This window comes from Ammospiza nelsoni, chromosome 17 (genome assembly GCF_027579445.1).
Source record: "Ammospiza nelsoni isolate bAmmNel1 chromosome 17, bAmmNel1.pri, whole genome shotgun sequence".
Taxonomy (NCBI): domain Eukaryota; kingdom Metazoa; phylum Chordata; class Aves; order Passeriformes; family Passerellidae; genus Ammospiza; species Ammospiza nelsoni.
Genome location: NC_080649.1, coordinates 9,866,509 through 9,885,668, shown reverse-complemented (window position 1 = coordinate 9,885,668; position 19,160 = coordinate 9,866,509). Strand labels below are relative to the sequence as shown.

Genomic DNA, 19,160 nt, shown 5'->3' with positions numbered 1-19,160 from the left:
TGATGCATAGCACTGTTTTCACCTTTGATCATCTATGGAGTTACATATAAAAGCTGTATTTTCAGGGCACAATGCAAGGCATCCAAGCAGAAACACCTCTTGTCCCAACTTAAGTTCTATGCCAAAAAAGGGCTTCAGCCTTCAGAATCCTACATTAAAGCTTATGCTCAGATGGCTTTTAAACAATCCATTTTCCCTGGCCTGGATTCCCAGTCTCTCATCATGAAGTACCACTTACAGCACTAATTGGAATTAGAGAATGCATCATTCAATTATGCTGTCATACAAAAACTATCTGTCTTCTGAGGGTTTTCTTTTAAATAGCTATGGTGGGTGTTCCTAGCACTAATGCAGACGTGGAGTGATTCTACTCTTCAGATATACAGTGAGGCTATTCTCACATTAATCTCAAAAGTGCTTTTACACTTCATGAGTCATACCCATAATTACAAATAGCTGAGTAAAAAACCCAACAGATGCTTTCTTAAGCAGAAGGCTAAGGAAAGCTGGTAGGGTTCCACAGCAGAAGAATGCAAGAAAAGATTTGGGGGCATGTCCAGCATACTCTGGTAGAGGAAGCAAATCCTGGTTTAGTATTACCCTGAGGTTTTGCAAAACTTAAAAATAATTAAACTTCGACCCATACAAACTATTCATATACTTCCATTTCTCTTCATGCACAGAGCTGGATTAATAATTTCTTGTGCATTTTTTTTTCCCAGGTGAAATAAGAAAATATAAAACCTGCTCAAGTTGCTGGAGAGGGTCAGCTTGGTCCTATTTTCTGTGTATGTGCTCTCCAGTGACCTGTAAGTAAAGGTGCAAGATGTTATTTACACCTCCTCAAATACAGACAGCAGCAGTTTGTCCTTTTTAACAATCTCCCTACAGACCTGCAAAACTGTTCTGTGTGGTCTCTTTCCCTGATAAACTTTCTAGAGTGCACAATGATTACTGAACACGTTTTGCACCAAGGAGTGCTACAGAACAGCAGGAAATGGAACAGATATTATGGGTGTAATATGCATCTGCTGTAAATTCTCTGTGTTTCCCAGGGGAAATAGAGGGAGTAGAAATAGATGATTTATTTTACTGGCCACCATCTCAGAAGTAATACAACATATGCCCCTAATTAAAGGAACAAATATTGACAGTAATTGTTCAAAATTTAAGCATAATGAATATACAAAGAATATACTTAGAGGGACAGGGTATAACTGACAGAAGGAAACTCCAAAAACAAGTACTTTTAAAATTGCCACATTAGCAGACAAGGAGTGTGTGATGTAAATTTGCAACAATGGAAACAATTTATTTCTAACAAAAAAAAAAATACAGGTGTATCATAATCTAGTCATTTATTTCTCTGACAGTGGTATAGTCCCTGAAGAGAAACAAAGAATCTCTATAATTAGTAACACTTAAAATCAACACTGCTGGAAACTATGCTTGGGTCAGAGTAGCTGTCACAGTGGCAACCACAAGTGACCCCAGAATTGTTCTGTGGATAATTCCCAGTGAAATCTATAAGCACACGTAATGTTTAAACTCTTGAGTGCTTGTGATATGAAAACATCAAAGCAGAAGGGTGTGCTTTAAATGACAGCATAAATTCAGAAAAGTGTCAAATCTCTTTATGTAAGTTATGAATATTGAGGAAGAAATTGTATTGATAAACTTGTAATTCTTCTCCAAGGAAAAGAAAAAATATCTCCTGTAGTAGCATGTTGCATGTTTACAGTTGTACATTAGTTGTGCACAGCCAAGGAGCAACATTAAATAAATGAGAGAAAACTCTTAATTTTTTCATCCTTAGCACAGATGAAAATCAAATTACTCAATTGCTTTAACTGAGTATGCTTCAGCAGCTCCTGGTGAAGCATATAGTGGGTTCTTTGCTCCCCAGGTGTGGATCTGAGATCATTAGACCCTTGCCCCTGCTAAAAGCCTTAAATGTTAACTGGGGATGGGTGAAGGTAACAAAGTAAGAGGAGCTTTTAAGCAATTTTGAAGGATTAACAGCCCTGCACTTTCTCCACAACAGACTGGAAATTTCCCATCCAAGCCTGCACAGAGCAAGCAGCTCATTTACAAAGATAAGAAACTGATGTGAATGAACCCACTTTGTTCTCCATGCCATTTACTAAATATGAGATACAAAATGACTATTAAAACTTTCTCAAAGGCAAAAAGTTTTCAAATTATACCAAAAGAGATTGCCAGTCTTCTTCTCTTAAGGCTGTGCTATAATTGGATGGCTTTTACCAGTCAGCTTTGTCATAATTGCATTCATGATTTTTGTACAAAAGGGCATGACCCTTCTCCCTGGAATGGATTGGGACACTTACATACAGTGGAGATTCCATCCATGGTTATGTAAGTACAGCAGGCATCTCTGGGGAGATTCAAGTAACAAAATGAGATTTAGCTATCTTAGTAAATTACTGGCCCAAAGGCTACCTCTGCATCTGCTCCCCTCACAGAAGGTTACAGCCATGGCCAATGGTACTTTGCCAGACTATTGAGACCATTGGCTACCGACAGGGGAAGTAAACAGTGTTTGCTTACTCTTACACTTCTTTCAAAAAAGATTATGAGCTTTTAAGGTTTAGTAGTGTTTTATCATCTTTTCTATGGTAGTTCAGTCATAAAGACAGTAGAAACTGATGCTGTACTACACTTATTAGATCCAAAGCTTAAACCATTATTCTTACATTAAACAATGACTTCTATAAAAATGTTCTTAACTGGCTGTGGTATCTCAGATATTCCATGCCACCACACATTTCTGATTAACCAAAATACAGGATGGTGTGCTTGGGGCAGTGTGTACCATGAAACAGCTGCTCTGCTAATGCAGTAAACTGGCTAGATGGGATTTGAGAGCAGTCCAGAGTTACCTGTCATCTTAGGAAGGTCTCCTGACACACCAACATATGTAAGGGGCTGTACAGCTCCCAGGCAAAAGATGACTTGTGTCTGGATGGCTTAGAGAGCAAGTAGAGGAGGTGAGACATCCATGGGGGTACTGGGCCATATTTAGCTTTCCCGTGAACGAGAATGGAAAAGAGACCACGCACCTTGTTTCATGCTTATGGTGGACACTGCATTTAAGGAAGGAAAAATTAGTTTTACCCCATAGAAAATTTTGCAGTCAGGCTGGTTTTGATTAGAATAGAGTGAGTTTTCTTCATAGTAGCTAGTGCAGGGCTATGTTTTCAATCTTCCTTGAAAGCAGGGTTGATAATTAAAAGAGAATAATAAAATGAAGTAATCTGATTCTTTCCCTCATCCTGCTAATGGGAAGCTTGTTTGCTGACTGGGGTTAAACCACACTATAAACTGTGTGTAAAACAAGTTTTTTCTGGAAGTTATAGTGACTCCCAAACTTGATCTTCTGTCACAGTCTATTTCTTCAAAACTCATTCTTCAAAACTCAGAGGAGCCTCAAACAAGTTGGGATCTCTGTTACCAATAACTATACCACATCAGAGAAGTCGCAATATTCTTTTTTACTCCAGTAACGACCAACCTCAGCCGAAGGGTGACAAATCCCTGTATTGAGCAATTTCCTAACTGCAGCACCATGGCATGAATTACCGAGTAAAGCTGGTATAGTGGGAATGCGACCTTTCTGCAGGTTTGAGGCAGACGCCCTCAGGGAGGCCGGCGCTGTCTGCTCGGGGCCACGGAACGAGGGCTGGCCGGGCCCTCAGTGCCGCCAACACCGCGGCGGCTCAGGCGTGGCCTCCGCTAACAGCGCCCCGTCCTGTTGCTGCCCGGTGAAACCAGAAGGCGCCTCTTGCAGGATCACAGAGGTGTCTGAGGGCTTATAGCCCGGCGGGGATGGCGAGAAGAGCGCTGGGGCTGGGTCAGCGACGTCCAACGCCCTCAGTGCCTGGCGGGGGCGGCTGTGCCCTCACGCCCTCGCCTTGATGCCGCGCGGGGCTCAGGGCTGAGGGCTGAGCCGCCGCGGGGAAGGAGCGCGGCCCTTCAAGGGAGCCCTTCAGCCTTCCGCGGGCCGCCGGCCCCGAGACCCACCAAGCAACGTCTGGAAAACATGTCCTATGGAAAGTGGCTGAGGGAGCTGGGTTTGTATAGTCCCGACGAGATTCCGGGCGGACCTCATCACTCTCTACAACTGCCTGAAAGGATGTTGTAGTGGGCTGGGGGCCGCTCTCTTCTGTCGTGCCCACAGTGAGGGGAGCAGAGGAAATGGCTTTAAGCTGGCACGGCGGCTGTTCGGGTAGCCAGGCAATGGAACAGGTTGCCCAGGGCGGTGGTGGCGGCACTATCCCCGGTGGTGTTTAAGAGGAAGAGGCGTCTGGATGTGGCGCTGGTTGATGTGGTTTAGAGATTTTGGGGTGATTCTGAGAGTGCTAGATTGACGGTTCGACTGAACAGTATTAAAGATCTTTTCCAACCTCGATGATTCCACGATTCCATGCCTCTATGATTCTCCGACTCTGTGATTCTCTTCTGTGATTCCATCCTCACCCCTCGCGGCGTGGGGCGGGACCCACGGCGGCTGTCACGGAAAGGGAGGGAAGGGCCGCGGGCGCCCCGCCCGTCAGCTGTTGCTGCCCGGGCCCCGATTGGTGCCGCGCGGCGCCGCCCGGCCCCCGCTATAAGGCGGAGGCGCGGGCGGGGAAGGAGCTGCCGCGGCCGCGGCGAGGCTGGCGGGTGCGTGGGGCTGCTGCGGGATGGTGACCGCGGGCGAGCGATCCGGGGGCGGGAGAGGCGCGGCTCGGTTCCTTGCGGGGCGGGGGTGGGCGGGCTCGCCGTGCTGTGAGCCGGGGCGGGGGGTCGGTGAGGCGGGCGGGGACCCGCGCTGAGGTCGGGGCCGCCAGAGTTCCCCCCGAGTTCCCCCGCCCTGGGCCGGGGCCGCCCCTTCTCGCTCTTTGTGTCCGCGCCCGGCCCTGCCGGGTTCCGAGCGGTGCTGAGCGCCCCGCAGGCCTCGCGTGGGCCCCGTGGGTGACTCGGGGCTCCACCGGCCCGCGCTGCCTCGCCCGGGGCTCGGCCCCGTCTCCCGGCGCTTTGCAGCCGCCCTGCCGTGCTGCAGTCACAAGGCGATGCCTCACGGATCGTCGGCGCCTGCTCGGGGTGGGCGCCGGGCTCCTCTCGGCTGGAGAGGCTCGTCCCTGCTCGCCCAGTGCGAGGAGTTCGGTACGTGCTGCAGGGTTATGTCCAAAGCGACCTTTGCAATGACAATCCGGGAGTTTTCGGTAACGCAAGTTGCTCAAACTGAGTCTTGTTCCTTCCTCTGAGTATCTGCAGTGTACCGTGGCGTCTCGTGCTCTTCCTTTTCCTGACACAAGTGTAGGTGTAGACATTACACTTGTCAGTAGAAATTGCTTTTGAATAAAACCTAAAGAACTTGAAACCGCTTGTGAGACTGTTACCTTGATTAGCAGGTAAGTGGAACAGTAAGGGATCTTTCCCTGAAAGCTTGTGCCAGACTGGTTAGTAGTTAAACATGATTATGTCACTGGAAAGCTAAAAGTGAAAGGCACTCAGGATGCAGAGCAGCTAGAGACCAATGTGATCACTCTCCACAGGGGAAGAGCAAGAAGGAAGACTTGCCAGACAAGATCCAAAACCAGTGTGACCTTCGCCTTTAATAAGGTGATTCAGAAACTGTGTGCGTAGAGGACTCCTAGCCAGAGCTGCTTCCTGCAGGTATGTGACTGACTCCCAGCATACTTGCTGTCTAAAGTTTTGAGCTGTGTGTAAAAATGGTTTGACTGTCAGAAACATCAGGTGCTGTGTGTAGTTGCTGTTACACAAAGCCATTTAAAAAAACCCCAAAATTACATTTGGAGAGCTACCTTGAATCTAAGTAAAAAAAACCCTGGTTTTATGAGCAAACTTAATGTTGGCATCTCAGTAATTTTTTAATATATCAAGAACTAAGCTATGCCAGGGGATATATGCAACGTAATACTTCTGGTAATCGAATGTCAGAAATTACTCTTGCCATGTCAGGACAGACTCTTCATTAGAGCACCATGTGGATGTGATACTGACAGATAAAATCTGGAGTCTGACAGATGTTTTGGCAGCCATGCAATTGCCTCTGAAGTCAACATAGTCTTAACACTGTAAGCCTGTTTCCAGTTCTGCATTAACTGGCTGACTTGCCTGTCAGGCAGTTACAGCATAAACCTCCTCCACTTACTGTGCTGCTGAGAGCCTGTCTGCTCTTTCAACTGTTGTCATGTCTGGAAAACATCTTGGACTACTGCTTTCTCATCTCTCCATCTTGCTGTCTTCTGTAAACTACCAACTTCTGTGTGGTTTAGCTTGGTGCAAAGCTTTAAAGTGACTCTTGATTAAGTCTAAGGTACCACTACACCTCATGTGGGAACTAACTGCTGTTCCAGCCAATGCTGATAGGTATTGGCTTTTGTTCCAGAGTGTCTAACAATTGCCTGAATGCTAAGTTCTTGGAATTCTGTCCACAGCTAATTAGCCACAGAAAAGCCCCGTTCTTCTATTCCTCATCAAAGCTATAGCAAGGGTGGGAAGAGATGATTTGCATTGAAACGTTCTACTAAACAGCTCCCTACTTCTAAAATAGCCTCTGGCCAAGCCCCAGCTTGTGCAAGGTAACTTGGCATTATCACAAGGAGGTGGTATTAACTGGAGTTAATGAGGAATAACAGTGATGCCATTTTTTTATGTGCAAGTGGTGAAGCCTGAGCACTCCTGTATTGTAAAGCCCTTGATTTCTATGGGTAGTGTGGGTGCTATACACACTTGTGTGCCAGTGGTAAGTGTACAGCACTGATCTTCCCAGTGGGTTCTCCCCTTGTCTTCCATTGGCAAGAGGTGTGTTACTGTGATGGGTATGCAGCATTCCTCTAGAGGGATTTTACTAGAGAAGCAGGAGAAAGCATTTTTCACAATTAGAAGCATGTTGATTTAGAAGCTGTTGTTGGAGGCTTTTTAAGGAAACCATTCTGATTCTTTTAAAAAAATTGAGCTGAAGGTCACTCTGATTAGTTTTATTCTCACTTCTTTACTGTGCCCCATTTAACTTACTTTAGGTGGAATACTGTAATACAGTAGTTTCCACCTCCTCCCCTTCCTGCCACCTCCCTCCCCAAAAAAGCCAAAATACTTAAACCTTGAACATAACTCCTTGATGAGGACTTCAGTATATCTGGTGAACTATAGTAAACTTGCTTTTGAAGCCTCTCCCTACAGCTTTGGCTTGAATGGTAGCAGTGAAACATGCCTGTGGGCATTAAAAATAGTGACCTTAGCAGCATAATGCCTGTAATAATGAAAAACTTGGTTTAGGAACTAATTTCAGTCCTGCACTGCATTTGTCCCCTAGCAGCTTTCTGCAGTTCTGACTGCCTTTTTGTTTTTCCTTTAGTTACAGCTTCTGAATTGGATAATAAATCTTCACAAATGAATTTCTGAGTAGAAGCTGATATTAAGCAAAAAAGAAAAGCAAGTTAATTATGGAAAAATGGTTTCTAGCTGATGTTTTCACTGCTTGATTGCTGTAAGAACTAAAATAGGCTATTTGCAGTTCACACCAGTCATCTGACTAATCTTGCTAATGAGTAAATATGCTTAGATGCTTAATTTGATAGCAATTGTGGTGGGAAGGGACATAGCTCTACAAGTGCCACCAAATATATGGATGGTGATGGCAATCCCTTTGAAGATCAGAATTTTACAGCCTCTAAGTGATGAACAAAGGCAGTGCTGCTCCTGGCATGCTCAGAGGGCCTTTTTAGCTCAGGTAGGCTTTAAGGGGAAAGTGAGTCTGAACAATTTGTAGCCTTTAAATCAATTTAAGGGGATCTACAAAATACAGTGTTTCCCCTATCAAGGAGAGTACAGAGACAGCTTAATCTGGATTCCAGTTAGTTGCTGGTGGAAAGAATGGTTGCAAGGTTGGAGCTGTCTGTCCAGAAAACAACACAATCCCAAGGCTTCTCCAGAAGTTCTTGCTGATGTAGTTACAACACGCAAATGTACCGTGCTAACACTGCAGGAGAGCTTTAGTTCCAGCTGTACAATGACCTAAAGCCAGAAAAATAGCAGTGTGAGCTAGCAACAACACTGTAGCTTCCAAACTATCTAAAGCTACTGTCACACACTTCTAACTAGTTGTTTGTGCCATCTGTACAGATGCTTAATACCTGACTTTACATAAGGTGCTGGCTCTCAAATCCCTGAGTGGGAAGAGGATATGCCTGAAGGAAGGATGCCTGCACTTTGTCATTGAGAGGTGAAGTTATTTGAATTCTAAATCAAATAGAAAACATTCAGAATTTTAAAGGTAACCTATGGATTTGACCAAGAAAGGCCTTGAAGAGGAATCTGTAAGTTGCTGTGTTGGACTCAAAATTGTCAAGTCATCATAAATCAATCTTGTGCATCCTGAAATAAGATTGCCAGAAAATCCTGGTGATGTGAAGTTTCATACTTTATATGGTTGATGCTGTCTAGTCACAGACTGGTGGAGGGGTAGCATCTGCAATAGTTTCCACTATGAAAAACTATTTTCTAGGTGACAGTAACTGCTTAATGTAAGGCTATATGCTGACCCAAAGTGCTGTAGAGGAACAGTAGGCTGTCACAATAGTGCAAGCTGCAGAAGAAGCCTCAGTGTGGCTGTGCAGTGTCTGCATGTGAAGCAATGTAAACTATCTTTTATGCTGATGCTGTACTGTTTTGGCTGGATCAAACAGTGCTGCTCTTCAGACATGCCCTGAGGAAAATGAACTACATGAAAGTCACTCTTAATCACCCTCAGCTGATCACCCTGTGTTGAATAAGCATTGCAGAACCAAGGTGATTATTGCAAATCATAGAATACTTGGGCTGCAGAGGGCACACAGCCCTGCTGAGGGTGTGTAGTGTGGTCAGGTTTGGTTTTACTATTTAGGCAAAACTGAGTCTGCAGAACTTGGCTGGTTGTATCAGATACACTACAAGCTATTGATTGCTGTAGTTTACAGGGCTGGAAATGTAACCAGAGTGCAAGCTATGTGACACTGGATTCTAATGGCACCTGCTGAACTCTATAGTGGTGTCCTTGCTGAAATGGTGATACACATGGGTCTGTTATTCCATGACACATCAAGGAGCAAACTTGGTCTGTGGCTTGAGCTGTCTTGGTAAGGATCCTGCACTGTAATTGCCTTGATTTGTGTTGAAATGCAGGTGAGACGTGGTGCAGTTGGGTGTCACTCACTGTGACCCAGTGGTCCTGGGTCAGGGTGGGTTAAGACTGACTCCTGAGGGGTTTTTTATGAAGATGCTGTACTTGCACAGCAGTGATGGTGAGGAGGAGCCTTTCCTGGATAAGGGTATGTGACCCTCATCAGACAGCAGCCAGAAGAGACTTGTGTTACTGCCAGTCAGTGGGAACAGGTCCAGAGACAGGCACATGTGCACTTGGAGCTGGCCTTAGAGCCTCTAAGGATTGCACCTTTGTACCTGAAATGGCAGCATTGAGCCCCAACCTGATTTTTACAGTAGTACAGAGGTAAGAGATGTTCCTGGCTAGGACTGGTCTGGTCTCTCTATAGTCTTGCATGAGTTTGTGTTTTGTTGAAGAGCTAGGGTAGTAGGAAAGAAACAAGCTATTCATTCATTACCTTTTATGTCCTAGTTGAAGGAAGGAAAGTGAAGCTGTCATCTTTATACACAGTAACTTTGAAACTAAAGACAAGGCTCACATGACTTTTAAAAATAGGGTTGTGAATTTGGAAGAAGTAACAAAAGACATTTACCTGTATATTTTTTCCTGCAAACACTATAGCAAACTAAGGTAGTCTTGGAGCTCTTCCAGTTTCCTGCTGCTGCCTCTCTCCCAATTCCAGCTGCAGTCCTAATGGACTATGTTTCTCTTGTAGTTTTAAAGCCACCAAGAGGAGCAGAAGCTTCCACTGTGCTTTGTTAGTTTTAAATACAGCTCTACCTGCTTTTTGTGAAAATAGCAACAGATGTTTTATGTGCTCAATGAACAAACAATTAATTACCACGTACCCAGCCCTTGTAAGCAGATCAGTGTTATAGAAAGACTTGTAGTAATGCATTAGCACTGCAATTACCTTCACAATTGGCTTACCAGTCCTGGAATTGTTAGTATATAAGAAGGATGTTATTAAATTTTAAAAAAGGCCAGACACTCAAATGTATCTATAGAATTCCTTGAGGAAAATTAAAGGTAGCTGAATTGCTACCTTGTCACAGATTTGAGATTTCACTTGTGATACAGCATTTGTATGAACAGTCTTGAATCTCCCTGTGCTAAATCGTAATTCCATAGAGCTTTCAGTCTTGTCTTGTACCTCCTAGTGAAAATTGTTACCTCTTAGTAGGTTGACCATGTGCTATCTTAAGCATGTCAGGAGCCAAAACATGGTTCTGTGATTCTGTGATGAAGCAGCATAAAGCACTGGAGTGCAAGAGGCTCACATGCCCTTGTGGACAATACCAGCCATGAATATAATATTGCTGAATGCAGTAAAACTGCACAAATTCATTATTTCTTTTTAAACCTGCAGGAGTTTGAAGATGCATCAAGACTGATAGTGAGGATAGAAAAATCTCCTGAAGAAGAGCAGAGCCTGAACTATTGGCCATGTCCATCACAGATCACAGCCCCAGCACGGGAGTGGTGACTGTCATCGTTACCCTGATCGCTATTGCGGCTCTGGGAGCGCTGATTCTGGGCTGCTGGTGCTACCTGCGCCTGCAGAAGCTCAGCCAGTCTGAGGATGAGGAAAGCATTGTGGGTGAGGGAGAAACCAAAGAGCCCTTTCTGCTGGTGCAGTACTCTGCTAAAGGACCCTGTGTGGAGAGGAAAGCTAAGCTAACTCCAAATGGCCCAGAAGCACACAGCTAACTCAGAGCAACACCTGCAGATGGGCTGTGATCATGATGTGTAACCAGCAGAAGCATCTCAATACTGTGAAGAACCTGGTCTCCTGCACAGTACTCATCAGAAAACATCCTGATGAGCATTAAATAAGCTTTGTTTGCAACTGCATGCACTGAGAAGTTGCATTTTGCATCAGCTGTGTATCCTAATTCCTCTGTGGCAGGAGCTGACTGGCCTGGTGTAATGTCCATTGCCGGCAATGGGCACAGGGATATACTGGTGTGAAGAGACTACTACTGTATTTTGTTACTTGAATGTTCAGCTGAGCCTATTTTGATGGAGCTACTACTGTAATGTGAACTACTTTACAACTGTGAACTGTAAATAGGCTGTCAAAACTTATTGCTTTGTGTTCTGTAGCATATGATGCAACTGTATATAATACACTGGGACTCCTGAACCACTACCATGGATGGGACTCCAGACCTTCCAAACCAGATCTGCAGTTCCAGCTTGCTTCTGCTGCTAGATGGAGTGTGCAGCCAGAACTCCTTCTTTGAACAGTTTATTGGATGATGCAGAGTACTTCATTTAAAAAGAAAGGATAAGCCTTCAGTAAGATACTGAAGTAGGAAACACAGGAGCAAGAAAGGAAAAGTTGCTTTAGCTGCAGCTATGTTGGGTAAACTTTTGGCTGCTAGGACTGAGTTCTCTATGTAGCTACTGCTAGGAAACTGCCATTTTGATGGATTCCAGCCTGGGAACTTGTGATGGATACTGAACCCTCAGGGAAAGTCCAGATGGTTTCCAGGTGTTTGAAATGGCAGTAGAGCAGGCTTCTGTCTTCCATAGGTCTGTGTGCTGAAACTGCTTAGTGGTTACTTAGCAGAACTGGCTTAAGTGCAACTAGTATAAATTCTTCCTAGAACAATGGTTTGTGTACTTAGAGTGTATGTTAACAGCCTGTTAAAAAAAGGCATTTTGTAATACATGCAGACTCTAGAATTCAGTTAATGCATCTTGTATGTAACTTTTGATGGAACTGTACTACAACAGGAGAAGTTTCAGTCTTTTCTACTATTGACAGGGGCAAGAGTTATTGCTGGTCAGTTTGTAGAAGTTTTTAGCAAGCAATGGCCAAGTCCTTTGAGATAACACATTTCCTGCTCTGTGCTGGAGTTCAGCTATAGGAACTGTAAAAAGATGTTAAATGGGAAGTTCTGGACTGCAAAGGTTTTGGGGAGAGAAGAAGGAACAACACTGAGCAGCCACTGGCAGCTTACGTATTCTAAAATTCTTCCTGTAGGGACACATGCTTTGAGGTCACTGGCCTGTTTTCTATTACTTTATACATGGCCTCCTTTGCATACTGATGTTTTTAAACACTTAATTACCTAGCCTTAATTCAGCTCCAGAGGAAGCATTAGACTTGCTTCTTGTACTTGTACATATGGAATAACTTAAGGCCTAGCAAGCTTGCTTGAGAATTTCAACTATATGCAAGGCAAGAATGGCCTAGACAAAAAGTTGTCCCCTTCTTCTACACTAAGATGTTGAATTGCTTTGTTAGTGCTACATTTGCCTTTTTAAAATTGAAAGCTGTAATTTGAAGCAAAAAATTGCTGTCAGTAGTAAAAAGCTCCTGCTGTTGCCTCTTGAGTACAACATATGGGGTACAGCTGATAATGTTCTTACCCTGACACATGCTTTTAAAAATACTGCTCTCAACAGACCTGCATGTACAGTCAGACCACTCCACTTAAATAGCTGTACTTGAGACCTCTAAAAAGCAAAGAAAAAAAGGATTCATTCAGTAAGACTTCCTCTAGTTTTCAGTAGAGGAGAGTTCACACATGGCTCTTGTGGTTTCCAGACAATCAGAATACCTGTATACAAAAGTGATACAAAGTGCTGAAGTTTGAGAACAGAACAGTTGTAGCAAGATGACTTTTGTCCATTCAAGTTTACTGATTACACAGATAAAGTGTCTATTTTAATTCAGCAAAGAGAATGCAGTGTAAAGGGCAAATTTCAGAAATTATGGAAAAGTATAAATCAAAGGTCTGATTTCCTTTCTAGCAGCCATAAGAGAAAGCCAGTGAAAACTAACTGGTCCTTAGTCAGAGGTGCTGCACACTGCTGCCCCTACAAACCAGTATCTTTCATTTAAATGGATAGGCGTTTGCAAGTTAGTGCAATAGTAAAGTGCAGAAAGTGTTTTCCATTCTCCTCTTCTCTTAAGATGGGGTATCTAATAAGTTGTTCAAGTATACAAAAATATTCCATTTGATTTTTCTTTTTCTAGATCATGTGGGGGGAAGTCTTTATTTACAATGAATGTCAATAAAATTTGCATAAATACCTACCCAATACTGCATCACTTGACTTTGTGTAAGCAATTATTCTGTCCTATTTCCACTACTGTGCTCTGTCTCTATGGTATCAATATTATCAATCCTTTTTTCCTCTAAAGCAGCAGTAGCTGTTGAAAGTGATATATCATTATCTTCAGGAAGTGTTTGCTCAGATTGAAGGGGTTCTTCAATTTCATCTTTGCTCTGTAGCTTTCCTCCTCTTGATGCCACCAGAATTCTCAGTAAAGCATTTTCTTTAAGGAGGTTTTCTGATGCATCAGCTAATTCTTGAAGCTTTTCAGCCATTTCTAACAATTCTTGATTCTTCTGGTCATATGTGGCCTGTAATTGCTCACTGTGGAGCTGCAGAGTCTTGTGCTGCTTTTCCAGTGTGTGTTTTTGCTGCTGCAGTCTCTGCTCCTCTCTCCTGGCTTCAGAGAGCTGTGCTTCAAGCTGGTCATGGGCCTGATGAAGGGCACTGATTTCTGATCTCAACTTCTGAATTTCTCTCTCCAAGTGTGAGATGTGTCCTTGCTGTAGAACTGACTCTCTATGTAGGCATTCTTTGGTACAGGGCTCTGATGGAGAAAGACTTGAATGATGTAAAATGAATTTCAGGAGATTGGGAAGGTTAACTGAAAAGTCTTCAGGGAACTTCACACTTTGCTCCTTCCTAGAAGGACATAACAAGTTAATAGTAAAGTACTCTGGAAGGTTAAGCATAATTTTACCTAAGCATCTGCTGTTTAACTCCAACTTGATACCTTATTTTTTATCAAGTATGGTTAGTACAGCAGCTAAGAGAAAACCTAAACTCATGTAATAGAGATAGATCACACAGATTTTCTTTTGATGTTCATTTTTCCCTGTGTTCCATCTGAGTGCTCTAAGCATCTCTGCATGGGACTGGTATTTGAAGAAAAATTCTGTTAAATCTCAGAACAGATTTAATTCTTAAAAAAGAAATATTCATGATCATGGGTTATGAGCTTCAAGTACATATTAAAGCATCACCGTATGATCAGAGTACAGTGCCATTAGTATTTGTAAGTTGAAGGATGATGTTTAAATGTTCTTAAGTGTACGTATATTAATTAGACTCTAAGTCCAGATATATAAAGCTACACAATGGGAAATCACTATTTTGATTAGAAAAAGCAGTAGCTTAGTGAGTTCCAGCACCTGAAAGCCATGGCAAGGGAGCAGTTTGCTTTTAAACAGTAAGTCACTTTAGTCAGCAGTAAGGCCTGTCAAAAAATAAATCTCTTCACTTGTTCCTTTTACTGCTTTGTCTTTATGTCATAAGTAATGAGGAAGCAAACCAAACAAGGTTTTTCTGTTGGTGTTTTTCCCCCCCTGAAGCTGTGAATACTAAGCCCAGCATATGGAGCAGGTAAGCCTCCTGGCCTTCTGCAACAGCACAAACTGTTAGAACAAGAAAGGCCAAGAACAGCAAGTACTGAATTTCTTCCTCAAGACTATCAGCCACTAAAAACCAGTTCCAGCTGTGACAAATGTTACAATTACTGCCCTTTGTGAACCCTATGCACACATACAAAGCCAACTATCCTCTAAGGACTAGACTGGAAGTCACTCCTGCTCTTCTCTTCCTGAACCAGTTCCACCTTCAGCCTTTCACTCAGCATGTTCCAGTGTAACACAATTTCTCTTCCTCCTGCAGCACAGCCACTTCCACCTCACCCTGTACAACTGGGAAACCACCTAATAGTTTATCACTTTGGGTCTGCTCCAGCTTTGCCTGTTGGCAGTGTATTCTCTCTTTCCTGAGGCAGCCATCAAAACAAGGAAGAAAAGCTTAGTTTGCTTCCATCTGGCTGTCAAACTGATGACTAGAGTAATGGTAAGTAGCATACATTCAGATATGGGTTAATTATTTAAGTGAGAAGAAGGACAGAGAATAAGCCCAAACAAAAATGATTGCAAAGCAAGAAAGCCAGATTCAACTACAAAGCCTAAAGGCTCATGGTGCTCTTGAACAACACAAACCAGATAACTCTTTATGTCCCCTTGTGTTTAACATCATGTCCTGAATTGGTTACAATGTGCATCTGGAACAGGGGAGTTCCTTCCTTACCAATTACACTTCCCTCAAAAATGCCTTCTGTAAAATCCAACTCATAAACATGTGGGATATAAAAACATTTCATTTCATTTACTGAAAACCACTTACTGTACAGCAGGTAGAAGACAGATACCATCTTTTATCAATAATTCAAGAACTTCAGTCAGATGAGGCTCCTGCTCATCAAGATTAAGCTATTTCTGGCAGAGTGAGCACCATGAGTGTTCCTCCCCTGCAGATTCCTGATGATGGACCAAGTTACTCTTGTAATTACCATCAGCAGTTGCTCAGCTGACTATCAGCTCCCATCCCAGATTAAAGAATCACAACATAATTTAAGCAAAAAATAGTCTATGCTAAATCAAAATTGACTCTCTATATTGTGGCAATGTTTTATTACATCATCATCTATTTTTATTGATCAAAACCACAGCATGTATCAAAGAAGCTAAAAGGCTATTTAAAACAAATAGCAGAACAAAACAATAACAGCATGTGGTGGAAAGAAATTGAGAACAGAGTTAATTTGCAAAAATTGTCTCATAAGGCAAATGGATAAGAAGCTGCATTAAAAAGCCCTAGTATGAGGCACCTTTATATCCAAAATGAATATGTGGCTACTCTAGTAGTCCTCCAGGTACTACAAATACTATCAGATCCTAATTTTCTTGATTACTCACATGCAGCAAAATATAAAAAACACTGGAGAGGAAAAGCAGGAGTGAAAGCAATGACTAGAGGTAAGGTACCTGTATAAAGCCAGTTGGAACATTATAAAAATAATAATAATCTTAATAAAATAATCTTAATAAAAGTACTCAGTCTGTCCCTCCAGAGACTGTCTAGAGCATTACAGAGACAGAGACCAAACAAGTACCTATGAAAAGAATCAGGGAACTGATCAGTTGGGGTGGCTCAGAACTGATATAAACAAAACTCACTCTGTATTGGATTAAAACATCTATGGCAAAACTTAAGGCACAAATTCAGAGTTTTTGTGGTACATAGCTGCCCAGTACCAGTAGACTGAATTCCCATTTGCTGACGGTAAGAGCCTTTGAGGGAGAAGGGTGGAAATCTGGGAGTGTTGGTTGGGTTATTTTGTTGTTTTCCTGGTGGTTTTTTTCCTTAGAATATGAATGTGGTAAGAATGCATCTACAGAAATGAATTAATCTTTGGCTTTTTTCTCTACTAAGACACGTAACCAGATAATTACTGCAGCTCAGTAAAATAGAAGTTAAAAAACCACAGGCACAAGAATTACTTTACCTCTGATGAGGAAAAAATAAAATGGTTGGGAGACGGTCTGTCATAAATTCCCAGGGAAGGTCATTTCGAGTCACATCAATTCTGTGAGGAAAAGACACACTGATGAAGAGAACAGGCAGATGAACAATCTGCATTTCCTTGTAAAATGCCATTTTAGGGATTGGGAAGAAGGAAATCTTAAGTATCTGTGAAAGAAGTCTAAATGTGTTCTGCCAGAAATACATTGTGCATGAGTCAGCAGAATTAATCACCAATATTCAAGCTGCTGACTCTCAGTTTAACAAATATCTGTGTGGGTTTTTCTCTTGAATAGTATGTTCAATTCTGCAACTGCTCTCAGCCAGCAATTAAACCCCAGTTGCTCTCTGTGTACACACAGTGCACACATTGTGTACACATCTTCCTTCTGAGACAGACACACCAAACATGAGACAAGTTATTTTTAGTCCCTAATTTGTTCCTCAAGTACATCTCTTAATATTGTCCCCTCGAGTAGTTTTGGGAGTAAATTATTTTGCTTCTTCCAAGGATAAGCACATGCTTAAAGGCACTTTTTTCCCTAAAGCTCTGAGTAGAAAGGAACCCATGGTTCAACTGTTTGTTACTGTTTTCTTCAGAATTTTAGGGCTTCTTTTCACAAATAAATTTCTTATTAATTACAAATAATTATAGAATAAAACAGACAATCACATCAGTAATACTGCTATGAAAATAATGGAGCAAAAGAGAGAACTTCAAAGTCAGGCAAGAGAATGGATGTAGCCTTGGGAACAGCATCACATCTGTGGCAATAAAGCCACAATTACAAACAGGGATAAAACCCCAGATTTTTAATTGATTTATTTTTTCTCTACATCTCATGCTGTCTCCTGGAGTAAGTTCAGTCAGAATCAAATAAAGATGCAATCAGAGCAGATGTTTTAAGTATTTAGGTATTATTATCACATACATGAACAAGAATGTTTCAGTTGCACCGAAATATTAATAACCCTGGAAACACCAAAGAAAACAATAGGGTTTTTAACATATAAATATATTTCTGTAAACTGGTTTGGCTGGGGTAAAGTTAATTTTGTTTACCACAGGATGTAGATTGCCATTTTAGATTTGTGATGCAAATGATGTTGCTAACAAATACATATACACACACACACACAAATAGCATATTACTATTTGCTACAAATCACCACAAAGTTATGGATTCACTTCCTGAAATTAGGAAGTTTCAAGGTTAATTGCACAGTTTAAAAATTAATTTTAATGAAAGTGGATAACTACTGCAGTGAGATTGAAAATCACCAAATATATACAAAGTAAAACAAAACAATGCATTCAAAGAAAAATGAAGCAGATGACATTCACATCTATATTGCATGGTTGTAGAGAAAAAAAAGTATTTATTTTCTAGGCTGATGACCTCAAGTGATCTTAAATTATTCTGGAAAGATGAAATTAGAATCTTTTTACCTTGCCACAGTGAAACTGTCAGGAGGCAAAAGCCGAGCAAGTTGAATAAAGATGTGATTAAGAGAAGCACAGAATCCACACCACTGTGCATAATACAGCAGCAAGACATTCTGGAAAATGAAATGGAGAAGAGTTTGATTAGTTGTTGGAGGTAATCTGCAGAAAGGAAGACTAGCTTTCACACCATCTAGCATGGGAACTGTTGAAATATGAAAGCAATTTTTTCCTAATATTAATGAACTTTATTGTAAATTATTCACTGCTGCTCTCTGACCACTGAGTTAATACACAAAAATTATTGGGGAATTCTCTTTCCATAAAGTCAAAATGAAAAGATTTAGTTTAGGATCATTCCCTTTAAGTGAAAATGCACCAAACTTTACTACACTTCCCAAGATTCTTTTGCGATCTTAAATTCTATATATCTAACACTGACTGTACACTTCATATGGAGGGAAAAATAATGTCCAGACTTCTGCTTTCTGCCTCTGACTGGCAAAGCAGGGCTGGGGCTGCTGGAAACCAACTGGAGATGCATTCACTGCAGACTTGAATGACAATGGATTTTCCTTACTATCACGTATTTTACAAAATCAAGGCAATTTAACTGTACTCAGGATGACATCTGTTCTCATGGCACGCAACTGGAAAGCTTTTGAATTCTTACAAAACACTGTATTTTATGTTATAAGTAAGAAAAGCATGTCAATATTAAACATGCCCTCCCTAAAATCCATGCCCTGATCTGTGAGAAGCTGCAGGGTGACTTGGGGCTACCTTGGCACTCAGGAACACGGTCTGGTGGAAGGTGCTCGTGGTCACTTCAGTCACCACATGCTCCTCATCAAAATGGACTGAAGGGTCATCAACCAGATGCCTTTTCAAGGGACTGTAGAGAACGCTGAAGTTTTTAATGAAGGTCTCTGAAATGAAATTGATACATATCAAAGTTATTGCGGTTTTGCAGAGGTGATTTTGGTACTTTTTGCTTTAGAACTCAGAAGAACTAACAGAGAAAATACAGACTGAAATCTGGTTTCATGTCATTAATTTCTGACAGTTTGGTAACCACAACTAATGTGAAAACAGGATAAACCTTCACTGTTTGTTATTTATTTTGCTCATTACAGT

At 42.0% G+C, this 19,160-nt stretch overlaps 2 protein-coding genes across 5 annotated transcripts in view; one reads left to right on the top strand and one right to left on the bottom strand.

The window, feature by feature from the left end:
• The first annotated feature begins 4,592 nt into the window (after window positions 1-4,592).
• Window positions 4,593-13,225, top strand: SNN (stannin). 3 transcript variants are annotated; one of them, XM_059484109.1, is made up of 3 exons: window positions 4,593-4,683; window positions 5,559-5,679; window positions 10,539-13,225. In XM_059484109.1, exon 3 carries the CDS (start codon window positions 10,616-10,618, stop codon window positions 10,877-10,879), a length of 264 nt encoding a protein of 87 aa, XP_059340092.1. In that variant the 5' UTR covers window positions 4,593-4,683; window positions 5,559-5,679; window positions 10,539-10,615; the 3' UTR covers window positions 10,880-13,225. The 3 variants fall into 3 exon arrangements, with proteins under 3 accessions (XP_059340092.1, XP_059340094.1, XP_059340093.1); XM_059484111.1 differs by lacking the exons at window positions 4,593-4,683; window positions 5,559-5,679 and adding an exon at window positions 7,533-7,759; XM_059484110.1 differs by lacking the exons at window positions 4,593-4,683; window positions 5,559-5,679 and adding an exon at window positions 8,637-9,514.
• Window positions 12,800-19,160, bottom strand: part of TXNDC11 (thioredoxin domain containing 11) — a 28,487-nt gene continuing 22,126 nt past the window's right edge. For both annotated transcript variants that reach the window (XM_059484107.1, XM_059484108.1), the window contains 4 exons: window positions 18,807-18,952; window positions 18,030-18,139; window positions 16,563-16,643; window positions 12,800-13,882 (listed from right to left, as the gene is read on the bottom strand). In XM_059484107.1, coding sequence (XP_059340090.1) covers window positions 13,255-13,882; window positions 16,563-16,643; window positions 18,030-18,139; window positions 18,807-18,952 — 965 coding nt within the window. In that variant the 3' untranslated portion in view covers window positions 12,800-13,254. The remainder of the gene's footprint in view (window positions 13,883-16,562; window positions 16,644-18,029; window positions 18,140-18,806; window positions 18,953-19,160) is intronic.